At 37.6% G+C, this 18,234-nt stretch overlaps 2 protein-coding genes across 2 annotated transcripts in view; both read right to left on the bottom strand.

The window, feature by feature from the left end:
* SNX31 (sorting nexin 31) overlaps positions 1–4,092 on the bottom strand; it is a 38,398-nt gene extending 34,306 nt beyond the window's left edge. The window contains 1 exon segment of the mRNA XM_017730287.1: positions 4,087–4,092. Within this exon segment, the coding sequence (XP_017585776.1) occupies positions 4,087–4,092 (6 nt within the window).
* The window catches only part of PABPC1 (poly(A) binding protein cytoplasmic 1), a 25,442-nt gene continuing 10,412 nt past the window's right edge, over positions 3,205–18,234 (bottom strand). The window contains exons 3-16 of the mRNA XM_008630682.2: positions 13,793–13,986; positions 13,585–13,700; positions 11,631–11,770; positions 10,283–10,377; positions 8,669–8,806; positions 8,477–8,572; positions 7,773–8,045; positions 7,494–7,587; positions 7,219–7,329; positions 6,074–6,228; positions 5,560–5,644; positions 5,257–5,387; positions 4,872–4,967; positions 3,205–3,645 (exon numbers count right to left, since the gene is read on the bottom strand). Of these exons, the coding sequence (XP_008628904.1) occupies positions 4,875–4,967; positions 5,257–5,387; positions 5,560–5,644; positions 6,074–6,228; positions 7,219–7,329; positions 7,494–7,587; positions 7,773–8,045; positions 8,477–8,572; positions 8,669–8,806; positions 10,283–10,377; positions 11,631–11,770; positions 13,585–13,700; positions 13,793–13,966 (1,701 nt within the window). The 5' untranslated portion in view covers positions 13,967–13,986 and the 3' untranslated portion in view covers positions 3,205–3,645; positions 4,872–4,874. The remainder of the gene's footprint in view (positions 3,646–4,871; positions 4,968–5,256; positions 5,388–5,559; positions 5,645–6,073; positions 6,229–7,218; positions 7,330–7,493; positions 7,588–7,772; positions 8,046–8,476; positions 8,573–8,668; positions 8,807–10,282; positions 10,378–11,630; positions 11,771–13,584; positions 13,701–13,792; positions 13,987–18,234) is intronic.

Here is an 18,234-nt window from a genome sequence, read left to right as displayed (position 1 = left end):
TTCATGTACAAAAGGGCCATTATGTTGGCCTAGCTTGTCAATTCTTTCTTTCTTAATGATTACGTTCATCCCAATACAAGTGAGAAATCTAAGTTTCAAATTATTTTTTTGAAAATACTCTTTTTTTTTTTTTCTTTTTACCCAAGTTGCATCTACGTGCGCACCTTGTGGTCTTAGTGTAGCTTAAAACATTTGTTTCAAATTTGTATTCACTTCAAATGCAACATCCTAAGGATTTGTAACCTTGCCAGCTGTATTTTCATTTCCACACAGCCACTCCTTCTCATTGACCACGTCCTGTAGAAGAAAAGCGAGACTAAAAGTTTTCCTTCAGCGAGGTAGTCACACCACATGGACTCACACATAACAACAAAAGTCTAGTGAGAATTGCAGCCCCAAGGAGTGTGGCTCTCCCTAGCGCATTAGTTTGGACCACAACTCCTAGACCTATTGAAAATGATTACAAATCCTTGTTGTTTGGGGGAGGTCTTGGATTTTTTTCTTTTTCAGTTATCCCAAGCAGAAATATGTCTACTAGATGTAGATTTCAGGAAATCTTTTTTCCAAGACTCCTAACTCAAAATGTTAAGTGGTTACCTTTGAACATCCAGTTATCTGTCCATAGCAATCATTAAGAATGTTACAAAGAAGGAAACTCAAGATGCAAGGACTGAAGACACCATTTATTCAAGGATAGACACCTAATTAGTGCAAAAGGGCAGTAAGACATTGCCAGACTCTAGAACATCGTAATTTCCACCACCTTGCCCCCTCGTCCCGTGGACCCAGTGAACTCTGAATTCCCTAGACTTCAGCAGAGCAGCAAAGAGAATGTGCACAATCCAGATTACCTCTGCACCAAACCTTTGATTTAGTTGCTCATATAGCCACATTTTGCTTGGAAAAGCAGATGGCAAATATAATACTGCACATTCATTCAAACCGCTACTCATTTCAGGAGCAGGCTTTTGGCTGCTGCTAAACTCTCAAGTGTTTGCTGTGGTTAGGATGGAAGACACGAAAGGACTGAAGGAATGAAATGCTAGAATATCCAGCAAAATCAGCTTAGCACTGGCTGGCTGCAGGGTGCAGAGGATCAGCATAAGCCTCTGACACATACTAGAGGGAACGTGTGGCAGTAGGAAGTGCTTACTAGTCAGGCTGCCTCTTAATCCAAGGGAACAGTTCTCTACTGCCATTGAAAAAATTGATTTTTCTGCATGCTGCATTGTTTTACAGTAGTATTGCAAAGACACATTGGTAAAGACACTAAAAAATGACTTGTTTGCTATCTTTAATATTTAGAAATAAAATAGAAGACATTTATTAAATAGGCATCTGCAGCAGGGAATTACCTCGTAATCAAGACTGTGATGAAGAAATAAACCCAATCAACCCACAGCTTTGTTTTCTTAAGCCGTTATGATCACCTTGGCAGAATTGCCTCACTGTTTCCTTCCATCACAGAAGTTACTACCAGTATTTCATGCTGGTACAGATGCTAGTGCATGACACACCTACAGCAATCTTGTACAAACCAAAAGACTTTCTGTTCTCCTTTTTCAGTTTCCCCATAGGCAAGATGTTAAATAATTTGCTGATTCTTACAAAACAAAAATTAGTTTGGTTAACTCCAGCAGACTCACAGAACACCCAACTTATCTAGGAAAACAAGCACAAGTGAGGTGGCCTCTTACTTTCCTGCTAGTGCCCTGAGAATCCTGAAGATTTTTGTATTATCCTTTAGACCTTCCATTAAACCTTTAATATCATCAGATTCTTCAGCATTCCCATTATGGTGCTAAATATTTTTAGGTCATTAAAACTGTCTCTGAAGTTTAAATGTTTTTATAGTAGACATTACATAAAATCAAAGTTATAAATTCAGCCTCTTAACATGTACATATCTTCCTTGAACTCTCTCTTTTGTAGGATTTACCATCCAATTTCAAAAATTCTTAATTCTAGACATACATCTCAGCAAGACTGCAACTGAAAGGCTATCCCAGTCTGTCACCATCAGGACAGGACAGGACTGAGTGTAAGAATTACACAAGTTTAACCTAATGCTTTTACAGCAAAGGATTTTAATTAGAATCCATTTACACCAGACCAATTTCACCTCATTATGCTTATTTCTCAAATTCCATAACAGAAAACATGAAGATCTTTGCAAGACAGGAAAAATAAGGGGGCTCTTGAACTGTCTTTTAGGGGACTTCAGAAAGCATACTAAAGGGTTTTGACTGCAACAACAGATCAGAGAACACTGCTATTCCCACCACACAACATGGATTTCAGAGACTTCCAGAACGAACTACTCCCTTCTTGCGAATTCCATAAAGCCTTTACTCTTTACATACAGCAACTGAAACCCAACAGATTCCAGTGGCTAAAGGTCATGCCTTCCTCCCTGACTAACAGATCTTAGTGCCTTTTTCCCAACCCCATCCCAGCATGCCAAGTTTTACCCTCTTCTCTGTAAAAGCAGGACACGCCATTTTTCACTGCTTCATTTCTCCCTTTGCATTATCAATTTTGACAAAGCAACTTTTAAAGCCAATTATGGGCTAAACTGGGCAGAAAATATCCCTTCCCATTCCACAGGTCTGCAGAAAGTACTCCCTCTCTAAAAGGGGGTGGGGGGGGGGGGGGAAGCAGCTACAGGGCAGCAACTGTAGGATAATCCATCTGTGGATGGACAAACTTCAGTCACACAGGAAAGTTTGTTTTACAACAAAAGCCCTTTTTTACTCTCTCAGTTATGCATTTAAAAATTAGCTTGATTACACATTTAAGTGTTAATCCCACAAAACTCCCAACTTCAGTATGGTTCTGTAGCAAACGAAACAGCTCATGTGGCAGTGCTGCCTCTTCCCACTTTAGTGCCATTAGCCATTTCACTGCAAACTCCTTCTAGTGACACAAACTGACCTGAAGATCCCATCATCCCTGGGTGAAGACAGAATTACTTCTATGCTATTGTACACTAGACCAGATTCAGATAAAGCAGCAATTTATTAAGAAAACCCCAAACATTTCTCCCCCTCCCTTCACTTCTACTGTTTAGAAGCCAGTCTACAGGTGTAGGCTAATCTTCTCTACAATCCACTAAAGCATACTATAGAGTGGGATTCTAACTTGGCATTCTGGATGACAAGTTTATGAAAATTACACTGTACAAAAGAAACCATCACAACTAAGTCAGTGTTTAAGGAATTTTTATTAAACCAAGAATTTTATAATCCAAATTATGTTTCTTTGCTCAGCTATCAATTCTCACTGTCAACTAAAACAGTGGTGATATTCTGAGCTTTTCCACAGTAAAGAATTACAAAATTAAAGAAAGGAATGCTTTAAATTTTTGTACTGTGCTGAAAATTCTTTTCCCCTGGGTTTATAAAACATTAATTTGTATTTTTTATTTTACTATTTTTTTTTAAATTTTAAATCAATAAGTAATCTAGGACCAGCATTTGTTTTGCTAGCCCCGGCGTTGCTCTGTACGTAAGCTTCAAAGTTTCCTTTCCTTTTTTTATTTATTTTATATTTTGCAATGTTTTTCTCAATATTTAATAGTTTTTCCATGTTTAGATTTTTTTTTCTTCGGTGAAGCGAAGTTCTAGATTGTAGTCCCGGATAGTTCTGCAAAGAAAAACAATGCTGTTACGTTTTAAAATGAAAGCAGCACCTTACACATTTTCTGATATGCTTTCTGCTGCTGTATGCCACACAGCACTCTGGGCTTTCACTGTATCAATGACACCAAAATTCTTTAGAAGCAGAGTATCAGAGGTCCCCCCACTTTTTAGGGACACAAAAGTATTCAAAAGTCTGTGATCCTTGGCAAGACAAAACTGACTCTAGAACTGGGCAGTACCTCAGACAGCACCACTTTAAGCACAATGTTACGGTGATTGACCTCAGGTCACATCTACTCTTGAGGCCAGCACACTGAGGCTCATCAAATAACTACTCTAGCAGTATTTTCAATTTTCAATTATTAAAACATCATGCAGCAGACGGAGTAATGGTCTCAAAGTCTGGGCATCTTAGTTTAGGAGAGACAACCTATTCAGCACTTACCTCCATTGTGAAAGTGTCACTAGCAAAAAAAAAAAAAGTGTAAAAATCATGACTCAAATTTTGACCCCAAAAGGAAAATTGCAGAAATTAAAATATCAAGAAAAAAAAGAAAATTCTGTGTGATCAGATGTGAAAGCAGGCACCTTCAAATGATAGCTACAAATGTGGTAAGCAAGTTCACAGGCAAAACCTAACTAGACAGAAGAGATAACAGATTCCTTTTTATGTTCAACTTCACATTTCTTCCCTATCAAAATTGTTAAGGTACCACCATTTGCCTCTGTCATGCACAATTAAGACACCAACCCCACAGAAGGCAATGAAGAAAAATCATTATTTTAATTGACATTAAATTCACCCAAATGTGAAGTTAAGACAATATATAGTTTAATTTTCACTTACTGTACAATTTTAGAAGTTGCTAAGTATATTCAGATTACAGTGTAAATAAGGTCTTTAATGACTTAAGGTAAAAGGGGGTTGGAATGCCTTTTTAAGCTTATTTCAATTCCATAAGTTGCTCTCAAACAACAGTATGAATAGTAGCATTTGACAGAACTGCCCGTTTTTGTACACATGCCTAGAACAAATTCCAGCTAAATGTGCTGTTAAAAACAACGACACATCAGTAACTTTTGCTAACCAAGTGAGCACAGAAGGTTTTTACCATAGCTGTTACTTCCTGTGGCTGCAAATGACACAGAGCCTGGACACATGCTGCTTACAAGGCCATGGACCAAAGACTTGCCCCAGTCAACCTATGGAACTACAGTGGTCCGACTTACTTATTAAACACTTGGAACCCCAGTGGGATTATTAACTGCCTTTTGAGCAGCCTCTTTAGCTTGGTGGGCTTGTAGTACGGCTACAGCTTCATCAACCTGTTCAGTAAAAAAGAAAAATTAATTAAGGGAAGCACAGCAATTCGTTTATATTTAATAATACAGTGGAAATCATATATATAAACAACGCCTGCATTGTTAAAAAGAAAAAGGAGAACATTACAATTCCAGTTTATGCAATGTAAGTCACTGTCACCCTTTGAGAGGATACTCTTGCCCTGAGCCACCGCTGCATTGCTGTTACTCCACTGTGCCAGCACAAACACCTGTTAGATCCTTGTAAGACTTAACCACCTATGGAACCAGTGCAAGGCCAAAGTCCCCCTACCTTCGAACGAAGAGACTCAGGAGACTCGAGCATGTGGAGGAGTTCAGAGTTGTCAATCTCCAACAACATACCAGTGATCTTACCCGCCAGAGTAGGGTGCATGTTTTGAATAAGGGGGAATAGACGTTCACCTAGAGAGAAAGAAGCTAATCAGGGACAAATCCAGCCTAAATTTAAGGGATAAGGGAAACACAACACCTTGTTCTACTGCTAAAACAATTTACTCTGCATTTTAAGATTGATAAAAGTGTACTTTGACTGTCCTTCTGCTACAATGTGTAGAGAAAGGTATCATGTACATACCTAACATCTGCTTTTGTTCTTGTGGAGGGGCAGAAGCCAACATGGAAGCAGTCAAAGGTTCCTGACCTTGCACATGGACAGCAGGCTGCAAATTAATTTAACAACATTTGAAAATGAAATTCTACTTCATAATTAGGTACAGCTTCAAATAGCCAGTAATTCACAACTCAGCATACACAATGCCTAGAGTGTCAGAAACATCAAAGAAACTAACGGCTATGTCTATTTAATCAACTACTACTGGTTAGAGCTGAGTGATGATGCTGAAGGTTATTAGAAACTGCCTCACTGAGGAGCAAACACAAGAATTTAGGCTAAGGTATGAAGGAACTGAAAAGTATGAAGCAACACAGGATCACATCCTATCCCAGGTGAACTTGAAATATACTCAATTCCCTAGTGCTTTTACTCTACTGCCATGATGCAGAGCCTGAATTGCTCTCCCATCACCCTCACCACCTTCCTGTGCAAAGAGCATCAGTAAAAGCACAGAGCAGCTCCCCAGATCACATACCTGCTGCATAGCAACCTGCGGCTGCGTATTGAGATGCTGCTGAGGATTGCGAACACCCGCAGCGTATTTGTACTGTGGTACTGTGCGCACGGCAGGAGTGGCTGCAGTGGCTGCTGCTGCAGGACGTGGACCCATTGTTTGTGTTGATGTATTAGCTGAAAAAATAGTAACATAATTCCATATCCAAATAATTATTATTATAATTATTTTTTGCCCAACAAACCAACTTGAATCAAATACCTAAATTAGGTATTGTGTTATAGATTCGTCTTAGTAGTGCTGTCAACTGTCACATTACTGGTCACATCCAAAGGTTCAAACCCTGAAATTTACTGGATGCTACTATCCAGTCACTTCACTCATGAATTACCCTTTTTACATGCTACTGAAAAAAGATCTGAGATAAAAAATCCACTTTGTTTGAGTATTAATGTAATTTCATTGTAAGCTAAAGGACATTTGATTTCCTGAGCACATTATGTCAGTCATTCTAAAAAAGATACTTTTAGGAAGTAGATGGCTGTCTAATACATTCTGGGAGAATTATGCCTCCAGAGAGGTTGTGGAATCCCCATCCCTGGAGATGTTCAAGACCAGGCTTGATGGGGCTCTGAGTACCCTGGCCTAGTAGAGAGTTCCCTGCCTCTGGGGGTTGAACTGCATGACCTTTAAGGTTCCTTCCAACCCAGACCATTCTATGATTACAGCCAATTCTGGTTTCATTCAGTGATGTGCAGATTTTGCATTCATGATACTGGCTCCCAATAATAAAATATGTATATATGGAATATAAAAAAATTAGTACGAGCTAAAATTGTATCATCTCTATTTCTACATGCAACCTACTATTACAATTACTGCAACTATGTTTAGAAATTACAGAAGCCATCATACTGTATTACTGAAGCACACACAAGAATAAGTACTTCATCCTAAAGAGATGGGATCACAGCTGGAGTCTTTGCTGGGACAGTATTTAAAGCAATTACTAGAAGGTGATACTAGCTTATTCATTTGGAAGAGCCATAAAAGGAGGATGTGTTACCATGTGTGATAATAAACTTCCAAATGCTTTTGCAAGATCATGCTGAACCAGCAAAATTGGAACAGAAGTCTAATACCTAGTTTGCATAAATCAAACTCACCAACACGCTGCGTTGACATGACTCTTGGAACCTGGGAAGAAGCTGGTCTCATGGTACTGAACGGTGGTCTGGGTGCTGCTGGGCGGATAGCACCAGGCATGTTTTGGAATGCTGTGGTTTGGAAAAAATATACTGTTACATGCTGAAACAGTGAGTGGTGACAACACAACAAAGAGAAGACTGATACTGCAATGCCATGAAAATGTATTTGAAAGTGCAAAGGTAAATGCTACAGTTTACAGCAATCACTGGAAAGAGGTAAAGAAGTGACTTACGATGAGGTCTGGCACCCTGAGCAGTCCAGCGAGGACTAGGTCTAGCAAGTTGAGCAAGCTGATTAGTAGGATAGTACGCAGCACGGTTCTGAGTCTGCCAAACACAACAACATCACGTAACTTTGTTGTCTGTGAAGGGCATGCTGAACAGCCCATCACCATCCTACTATGAAATTGAAATGCTGGAATCATGGACACGTGCTAAGTTATATTTACTGTTAAATCTAAGCAGATTTTAAACACAGTACAAAATATACAGTTACTCATCTCTACACATACCTGAGGAATAGCTGCCATGAAGTATCCTGAAGGAGGTGCTGGCTGGTAGGGATTGATTACAGGATTAGGTACTGCTCTTACACTTGCCATCCTCTGCATGTACTGGTTGGTGAGATGAGCTTGGCGCTCCTCCTTACGCTGGGCTAGAGCTACATATAATGGTTTAGTAGCCACAATTCTACCATTCATTTCCGTGACTGCTTTGGTGGCTTCTTCTGGTGATGAAAAGCATACAAATCCAAATCCTTTGCTGCGGCCACCTTCCATCATCACCTGTCAGTACAAAATTTAATTTTATAACTAAATGTCCTGTGCCATGCCTACTGAACTTGCATGGGTTTCTTGTTTCAGCTTATTAGAAGTGAGACCACAGTTTGTTTTACTGAATTTTTTATAAAAACGAGTATTATTGTGTAATTAATAGCTAACTGTTACCTGAATAGAGATGAAAATCTCATTGAAATAATAATGAGCACAATATTGCACTGGAAAGATGTAATTTTTCTCACACTAGTCTCACGACTTAGTTTATTTCAAGAAAGGATGATCATATGGTATTTAACCTGACGCGTACAATAATCAAGAAAGCTTATGCCCATATTTATAGTGGATCACATCTGTTACTGAATGAAATAAACTTTTCTTTGGTGACAGATCACTACTAATTTTCAGAGAACAGATAAGCACAATTGATGAACTTTTACCTTTGCACTAGTGATTGTACCAAATGGGGAGAACTCTTTTCGGAGACGCTCATCATCAATCCCATCATCAAGATTTTTCACATAAAGGTTTACACCCTAAGAAAACAGGCAAGTTATTTTTAAAAGCAAGTGTTCTGTGTAAATCTCAAAATACCATGTAATAGAGTTAGTCCTCTTGCTTTAAAACTGAACCTGGTATCTGGTGATCCTGTCCTGCTTCATTTGTTCAAACTTGCGCTTCAGCTCCGTCTGTCTTTCCACCTTTTTCTGAGCCCGGCCAACGTAGATTTGTTTTCCATTGAGCTCCTTCCCATTCATCTCATCTACAGCCTTCATTAAAAAACAAGTTAGCAGTGCTTCGTACTCAAGCATTTTTCAGACATACAAAAAAAATGCAATTTAAATATAAAAAGCTACATAAGGATTATAGAAAAAGAGCTAATCCATCTTAAAATACCACTAATTGAAACAAAATACCCCCAAACTTCCCCACTTATGCTAACATGAAAATTGCTTTCCAAGTATGCTTCTGTCTTGTTGAAGACAAGTCACAAGGGATGCAAACCACTTTTTTTTATATGAAGCTGGATGAAAAATCCCAAGTTGCAAGAACTATTTCTCCAGCCTTATCTTGCTAACGGCAGAGAAAAGTAAGGAAATAAAGTTGAAAAGCTTTAATTCACCTAGTGCTATCTTTAAAAGTAACATCTGAAACCATAGTACCTATCAGATCTTTCTATACTACATGTTAAGCTATGGATAGCATGTATAGCTTATTTTTTTATTTTTCACTTTTAGTCTTTCATTAAGGAAATACTTAGAAGTATGAAAATATGAACTACTTCTGTTACAACTCTTCAGATGTGAAAACTCTGGCACATATGTGCTCAATTAATTTAAAACCAGAAGTCACCAGTTTATTGTATATATTTATGATCAATTTAGACATATTTACAGAGATAATGGAATTTTGTATCATTTAAAATACCCAACATGATTCTGACTACAGTAAGAGAAACTACTCATCAATTAATGTATGCTAGACTGAAAAATGTACATGTTAAGACAGACAGAATTTGTTCTAATCTCTCACTTGTACACTCGCAGTAGTGACAAATCACCAAAATGCCTTTTGAAAAGCAAACTTTTGTTTGTTGCCATGATTTGTTCTGTACTGCGTTTTTTTCCTGATGCTATGTCCCTACTGTCACAATCAACTGACATATCAAAACAACCGATTGACAAAGAATTAAGTTATACAGCATACTGGCATGTTATAGACATATACACAAATAAAAAGGACCCTTCTTCCAAAGTTACCCCTCAGAGTAAAAGCAACATCACATGGCTCTATGACTATTTTCTTACAGCTGTGCCAATTTGCAGAGCAGCAGTTTGAAAACACAATTCCTTCTGCCTTGCACAAACATTTTGTGCAACCAAATTGGATCCAATGATTCAGAGATGTAGTAATTTACTATGCTGTATATTCCTCAGCATGAGAGAGTCCAAATATCATTGAGACCTTTAAGCCCAACTACAACAGGTTTTTAAATTATTCAAGATTCCCCATATCTGCACTAGTTCCAGCTGTATCACAGTATCTTGACTTAACAGGCTCCTTAGACCAATTGACATTTACTCATAAGAAAGCATTCTAAATTACAGAAACTGTGTTAAGTAATTTAAGGAGTGAGCACTTCTTTTTGTAGTGTCCTTGACCAATTAAAAAAACTTAATCACTCAATGAAACGTATTACTTGGGTCTCAGTTACATAATTCCTAAAATTAAGTCCAAAAGCTTACTTTTTGGGCATCTTCGTGTCTTTCAAAACTAACGAAGCCAAAGCCTTTAGATTTTCCACTCTCATCAGTCATAACTTTCACACTTAGAGCAGGACCTAAAAGGAGAATGAAATACTTATGCTTCATATACAGTGTATTCTTCTCACCTTTTGAACATCCTCTTTAGAAGATATTTAGTTTATTTCACTTGTATTACAAAGGACTCCTGCACCAATAATAGTATCACCCATTAATAAGAAATTACTAATTTGCTCCAATGAACTTCATCCATTATGGCTGAAGTCTGCCATGCTGATTTTCTTTTTACTGTATTTTCAAACAAAATTTTACCTCAAAGTGAATGAAATTTATTTTATCATTAAAAATTATGACATTTAAAAAAGTATTAGCACTTCCATCCTTTGAAACAGGTACTGAAAAAGCCAGAGGGAAGCCTTGCAATTAGGTATACATTTTACTATTTTTCCTGGTGAAAGGGCATCCTAGTTCAGCAATTCCAGATCTTTAGAAAATTGGAGTTCACAGACTCAATTGAAGTAGCTAATTTAGCTGTAGCAGCTAAATTTGCTACTGTTTCAACCACAGATACTTGAAGAGCAGAAAGGAATTTCCTGTGCTTAAGGAATGATGCTTAAGGCTGCTACAGGGTATTTCTTGTACAAGGGCTTCCCTTGCTTTACATAATATCCACTGGAGAACATCAAAAGCATACAGGGAAGAAAATTTTTAAAAAAAGCTGAGGCTGAAAATAAAAGGTGAAGAACCTGTAACTGCATTAAGGGATTTGCCATTTCCTATTTTGATGGTGACACATCATATACATTACTAGATCATGGTCATATGTCTGCCATAATTTTGCCCTGTGTGTAACTGAGGATCAAGGCAGAATGTCATAGCTTGGCACTGGAATAGTTCCTTATAATTTTGTATTAGGTCAACCACCACAATACAACTGAATAACAGAGGTAAGTCTGCAGGTCAGTGAAAGCAACAGTAAACTCATTTGTCACACATCCTGTAGGTGCATTCATAACATCAATCTGTACTAAACCAAAGAACACTTCTATTTGCAACTTTCAAAAAATGGCCGAACCCATAGACACACTATTTTCAGATTATTGGAAACAGTTCTGATGACAGGATTATATATGCTATTCTGCCTATTTAAAATTCAGATATTACTGCACTTTTGAAACTGAAATTAAGTACCAACTTTTTAGTAACCTTTATTACATTTTTAAATCAACATCAGACAGCCCTGATTCCTTGTATTTCAGGGCACTGTACAGATAAGATACAAGTAGGAAGTTGAAGTTCACTTGTGTTTATATAAACATTAAGACATTACCAAACTTGCCAAAGAGTTCCTTAAGTCTCTCATCATCCATGTCTTCTCCAAAATTTTTGATGTAAACATTGGTGAATTCTTTTGCTCTGGCTCCAAGCTCTGCCTCACGTTCCTTGCGGGATTTAAACCTTCCAACAAATCTAGTTGTAGGAAGAACAGAGTAATACAGATTAAAGCAAGTCTCTCAAGGTTTAAACATTTACTTTAGTCCTCTAGCACTGTATTTTATTCTTAATCAGTCTCGTTCACTATAGGTATGAAATTCTTTAGATAAAATGTTCATGATAAAACTCCATCAGAAAAAATTCCACTATCCTTTGCTACATCAGCATGTTTATCCCAGTTAAGAGGCATGAAAATGCTTTCAAGCCATTGGTGAGACTGTTCACTCTTACAAAACAGCCTTTGACAAGAGCTCGACAATGGAAAGAGTACTAAGTAAAGAGGCTAAACAGAAATTCTAGATAACAGCATAATCCCTCTGCCATACTAAAAACTTGGCAGCCTTAAAGCAGTCACTGCTCTCTGATCCAGTTTTTAAGCAAGCAATATTTAACTAACTGCACCCACTCCCTAACACACCTTTCCAGCCTATATCAAAGACTTTTTTTTTTTAAAGACATAGTGAAATAAATAGTTAATTTGCTCTTGAGTCAAATACCATTGCAAATTGGCTGGGAGCACCAATGTCAATGACAGCTTATACTGTCAGAAAGTACAGAACCTGAACATAACATTCTGCAGCCCAAGGACCTGCCCTAGCACAGAGTGTACGTGGCTGACAGTGATTTCTGACTGTAGCAGACTCCCCCTTTAAAATTTTATTGTACTAACCTTATAGTTCCAAATCTGGCAAATGCAATACAGTAGCATCCAGTAACTAAGTAATTTTTAAACTTTGAACATTTCACCCAGTTTATAGCAATCAAGTATAGTAAGAATGGAAGTGCAGTGTGTTCAGCAGATTTTGATAGTGAGTGAAGTGTTTTAATTGACTTCTAAAAGACTAGCTTGAATAGAAATTCAAAGCAAAATTAACTCTCATGATATTATTTTACCCACATGCTTTTATGACTGCATGCTGACCATTTTTATTAATTTAAGGTTATATAAACATGGATGCTGAATAAAAGCATCCACAGTATGGCAGTCAAGAACAGAACAAGCAGGAAGACTGGCATTTCATGTATGTCCTCCCTATATGCGACTTGATCTATCCATTTCTAAATATAAAAATAATCCATGATGGTAACCTGATGCTGACTTCTGTTATCTTTTTTCCAAACCCTCCTAAGTATTTAGAAAGCTGTTCTTTTGCAATTATACCAAACACCATAATGATCCCCTAGGCATAGCTGTGAGGCACACTCACTCCCCCAGCCTAAATATTATTAAACAAGTTGCCAAATAACTTTTTTCCTACAATGGTGAACAGTGATAATGTTTAAAACATTACGCTTCTCTAAGTTTTATTTTCTACTCCCTATATGCCTATTAACAGACATTCATACAAAAATACTAGTCTGATCTGACCACTCTTAAGTGCCAAGTAACTGTAACTCTAAGTATCAGCTGACTCCAAAATGTGGATAACACACCTATCTCACAACTCTTACAAAGGAAATATTATTCAGAATACTCAATGGATTGTATTTTATCTCAGACCAGTAAGATCAGAAAACCAGGGAAGATGCCAAATCCTCATTACAGTATTGGCTTGGAAGACAATTAACACAATGATTTTTTCCTCCAGAGTCCATTATTTGCCTTTTTGAACTTAGTCTGCCTTTAGAATAGGCAGATAACACAATTCTTAAAATCCCTAGCACTAAAACTCTACATCATCTCAAAATAAGAAATTTTTAGAACATTCCTTTCCTAAGTAAGCTTTTAAACCTTTGCTGTAAAATGAATTTCAGTTTGCTGATAGCCAAACACGTATTTATGTACTTACACTTTGCGGTCATTAAGCAGCATACCATTCATTTTTTCAATTGCTCTTTCTGCAGCTTCTTGTGTCTCAAAATGTACAAATCCATAACCCTTGGATCCATTTTCATCACACACCACCTATTAATGAAAAACCTTGCTGTAATACCCATGGAATGTTTCCAGCATAAATTGAGAAGTCTTTGTGTCAATATGTTTTATTTTCCACTAACCTTACAAGACAGGATGTTCCCAAAAGCAGAAAATGTGTCATACAAAGCTTTGTTATCAATTGATTTGTCCAAGTTTTTGATGAAGATGTTTCCTACACCGCTTTTGCGTAGAGATGGATCGCGCTGAGACCACATGATGCGCACTGGTTTGCCTTTAATGACATCAAAGTTCATCGTGTCCAAAGCTCGTTCAGCTGGAAAAACATTATGGAATTAGTAGAAAATGCTAGTTATCTTAATAAGCACACAAATACCAGCTGAATTACAATGCTTAATAATATTTTTACTATTTCAAGTCCAGCACCATCACCAAGATGCAAACCTAAGCCTCCAATGTAGTCTGTTGTATGCAAGGAAGAACTGGCAAAAACTCATCAGCAAAAGATGCACTTAGGAAGTAGCACAAGTCAGCTGAGCAGGCTGTAGAAATCTCATGAGCTTATAGAACTAGGTCTATGAAAAGATGGTATGGTGACAGGAAAAAAGGCAGCAAGTGGTGGCCATTACAAAGTTTTTACATTTGTGAAAACCAGCTGGCTTATCCCAGATCACATAGGTGTATACTGTGCCAATAAAAATGCTTGTAGGGGTACTGCTTGTGCCTATATGAGGCCTTTTGCAAACGTCAACCCAAGAACACCTACAGTACCAATACCTCTAAACCAACAAAATTTCCTTTCTAGGTGGATGTTCAAACCTCGCTCAGGCAGCTGTTCCACACAACTTCGTCAGTGACCAAAAAGATCTGTGATGAAATTCTGGGCAAGACAGTTCAAAGAGATTCAACACTAGCACTTATTAAGTTTTGAGAATCTGAAATGATACATATATTTTAAAAGCTCACAATGAAATACGTAAGAGCTCAATGAAGGAGCAAGAATTAAAACAGCAAACCAGGGTAATGTAAACCAGGTTTTGTTACTCCAATTGAGTAGTTTTTCCAGTAGAACTCCGTAACTAACTTTTTAAATCCTGCATGTAAAATCAGGGGATTTTATTTGTGTATTTAGATGGGGAAGTATCAAGACCTGTTCAGTTTTCACATGTCTCTTCAAAGCCACAAGACATGTCTGTGATGTTCTAAGTCAACAACGTATTTAAGCACAAAAGAGCAATAGTTCTCAAGTACAGCAGTTCCTTTTCATCCCTGCTCCTGTAAGTCTGGAAGAACACTGAAAAAAGTCCCAGTAAATACCTGAAGTCACAGCCATTGGCATTAACTCACTTCACTGTAATTTGCAAATATCAGAACAACACCATGTTAACACAACTGAAATCAGCTTAGTGTTAGTTAAAAACAGCAACCATGTCAGTTAATTTTTTTTGGGGAGGACCAAAGGCCAATCACATTATGAAAACCCTTATTTAAGGTTTTTGTTCTTTAAGTCCTGCTTTTATCTTGAGCTATGTTGTTGCATGTCACAGCCAAAGACAATTTGCAATGAGCCTGGAATTCAGCTGATACACCATGTTTAATTATCCTTTCTTGTGACATTGTCAGATTAGAAATAAATTTGAAGATTATATTCTCTGAAAGACATCTATGGGCATTAAAGAGATGGATATCTAACATTTTCATGGGGAAAAATATTATTGATACTATTACCATATTCACATGACAGTAGCAACTCAGCAACTGATTTAAACTGAAGCCACAAAAACTACATGCCAGTCTTCTAAGTAAGTTAATAAAGCTTTCAAAAACTTTAATATAAATTAAGCAGGAGAGAAAAGGCAACCTAATACTGTTAATGAGAAATAAAAGTAATTGGAAGGCTTTATACTACAAATGTGGGGGGGTGTGGGGAAATGAAAAAGAAAAAAAAATTAAAAACAAAAAAACCCCTGTGGATATCAGACTGACCACAGTAGAAACTTGTAAGACTTCACTACTGCCCTGGATGTCATTAGAATTATTACTACCAGCACCAATAGATGTGCCAGCAACAAACAGTTCATTATTTCTAGAAGTTGTAACAGGGCTTCCTTTACTAGAAAAGAGGCTTTTCTAATTCATGCTAATTGCTTCTAGAATAATCCTGACACTCCTCAAAAATGTGTGTTCCTAGACACATTTCCCAATCATCTGACTCAAAGTTGGGTCCATGGGTCCTTCGCAAGCATTACCACTCTTAACAAATAGTGAGCCCATGTCTTAGACCAGAGCAATTTCTCCACAAGGACAGCATGGAAACTCCAACAGCTCTCCTCATCTCTCCTATGGAGCAGCAGTACAAGAAACTTAAATACTTCTGCTTAATCAACACCACATTGTCATTCCACGGTAGATTTTTAAAACATGAGTAGACTCCATCTACAACCAGGTACAAGCTACTGTCATTAAAATTACCAACGAGTGAAACTGGCTCACTTTCATTACATTTCAGTCATAAAAGGCTGTGCCGGTTGCAGGAGGCAGCTCCATTCAGCAGCGAACTTGTTACCAATGGACACACCTACCCAGGCTGTACTTCTGCTGATTCTGCTTAGAGCTCTCGTTCAATGACTCACCAGCTCCCATTTTAGTCAACTGGACAGTCCACTTTAACAATTTCAAAATCACACAGAATACACACTTAATGCTAACCTGTGCTAAAGGTAAACAGCAATAGCTATGAAATAAAATAGCTCTGGGAATATAACCATTCTAAAAATCCAAAGGATTCTGGTGCAGTTTCAGATTACTCAAGAATATTTCTAGTTTAGTGATTAAGTAAGATTGCCCGAGTTTTACTCCAGACTATGACTCAAATTCAGAAAAGTCACAACTCTGAAATGTGTGCATACCTCACAAATGTGTCATCAGGCCTAATTAGTTTTTGGAAGAGCTTTGAGATCCCTCGTTTACAGACAGCTGGTAATGTCAAGCACACCTTCAAAGCTGTTTTTCAAAACCCAAGGTAGTTGTTACTAGCTATTTAATAGGCATCGCCTGAGATGTAGCTAAAAATTTGGCTAAACCAATAAAAGGAATCTAGTTTGGAAGCAAAATAAAACCAGTATTATTGTAAGAATAACCATTCATCCTCAAAACTTATATTTCAAGGTTGCAATAAATTAACATAATGATCTACAAAGAGCCCCCAGCAAATGCTTTCTAGGTATTTGCCAAGAATATAAAATTCTGAAAATCTTGAAAAAGTATAATCGTGCAATACCATTGAACTGTATTTTAAACAACTGCTTCCAGATATGTGCCAGATGCAGTTTGATACAGATGAAAAATTCTTTTAGCTGAACTAGACTAGTTGTAGCCTAAAATATGTGTGTCTCCCAAAGTCTGAAAAATACATGTAACATTTGGAGTAACAGCACCTTTCTAAGAGACATATTCAAAAACTCTGAATTAAGCACTGCTCAGGTGAAAAAGCTGTATTTGTTTCCACATTTGAAAAATTACAAACCAAGTCATAAAATATACTGCTTGCTCAAGATAAAGTCAGCCCTTATGGAACTCTCTCAATACTAAGGAGAAGAAGCATTTTAATCACCTTCAGCTTATACCCTGACATTATTGTATCACAGTACTGACCTGTGCTAACCCCCCTTGTTTTTCTTTCTGAGAAACTGTACCATATACACTTTTATTGAATGAAAGCAAAGTATGTCAAAACAAGCATTCAACTCGTCTCATCCTAAAGAATGGCTGAATAAATCAAAAGCTCTCTGAATTGTGAGAGCTGTTAATAGGTGAAGTATCTGCCTATTAAGAATATGAGGCAGTAACTTTTACTACTTACATACAGATACCATCGGTACACCAAAGTCTGATCTGATAATGGTTGTATGCTAAAGCTAATTTTGAAAGCCAGTTAAATTTAATTGCTTGAAAAGTTTGTAATTTCAGTATCTCACTTTCAAACGTTTGAAAATAAAACCATTATAATAGAAAGCTGTTTACTTAAATGTACTTGAAATCACGTATTTTCTAGTTGGTCAGTTACTACTTTTTTTAAATTGGACTCCATAAAACTTAAAACCGTCACATTCGGCTCTTTTAGTCAAACACCCTCCAAATGGATCACACTTGTCCCAGTGTTACAGAGAAAGTTTCTTTACCGATATAACTTCAGAGAAGCAACAACACTTCGTAAAAAACCAAGTTTCATAAAAACACGAGTTGGGAAACAATGTCAGAGTTTCGTGCGAAGTCACACGGATGAGAGCACAGCTCGGGCTCCAGCTACATGAGGAAGAAGCACATGGAGGCCCGAGCAGTTTGATGCCCTCCCTGCACGTGACAGACCTGCCATGGTGTTTTAACAAACGCTTCGGCCTGGACGCCTGTGAAACTACCCAGCCACGCCGGTGCGCCCTACTTCCTTCTCCCGGCCTCTTAATCACGCACTCATACACACACAGCTCCTGCGCGGTTATTAAAAGGTGCTAATGACTGCGATGTTTTCCTCAAGCTACCCTTCATCTCGGACGGACGTGAAGAG

The sequence above is a fragment of the Corvus brachyrhynchos genome, unplaced genomic scaffold (genome assembly GCF_000691975.1).
Source record: "Corvus brachyrhynchos isolate BGI_N302 unplaced genomic scaffold, ASM69197v1 scaffold302, whole genome shotgun sequence".
Taxonomy (NCBI): domain Eukaryota; kingdom Metazoa; phylum Chordata; class Aves; order Passeriformes; family Corvidae; genus Corvus; species Corvus brachyrhynchos.
The sequence above is the reverse complement of the archived record's forward strand: the minus strand, read 5'-3'. Positions and strand labels throughout refer to the sequence as shown.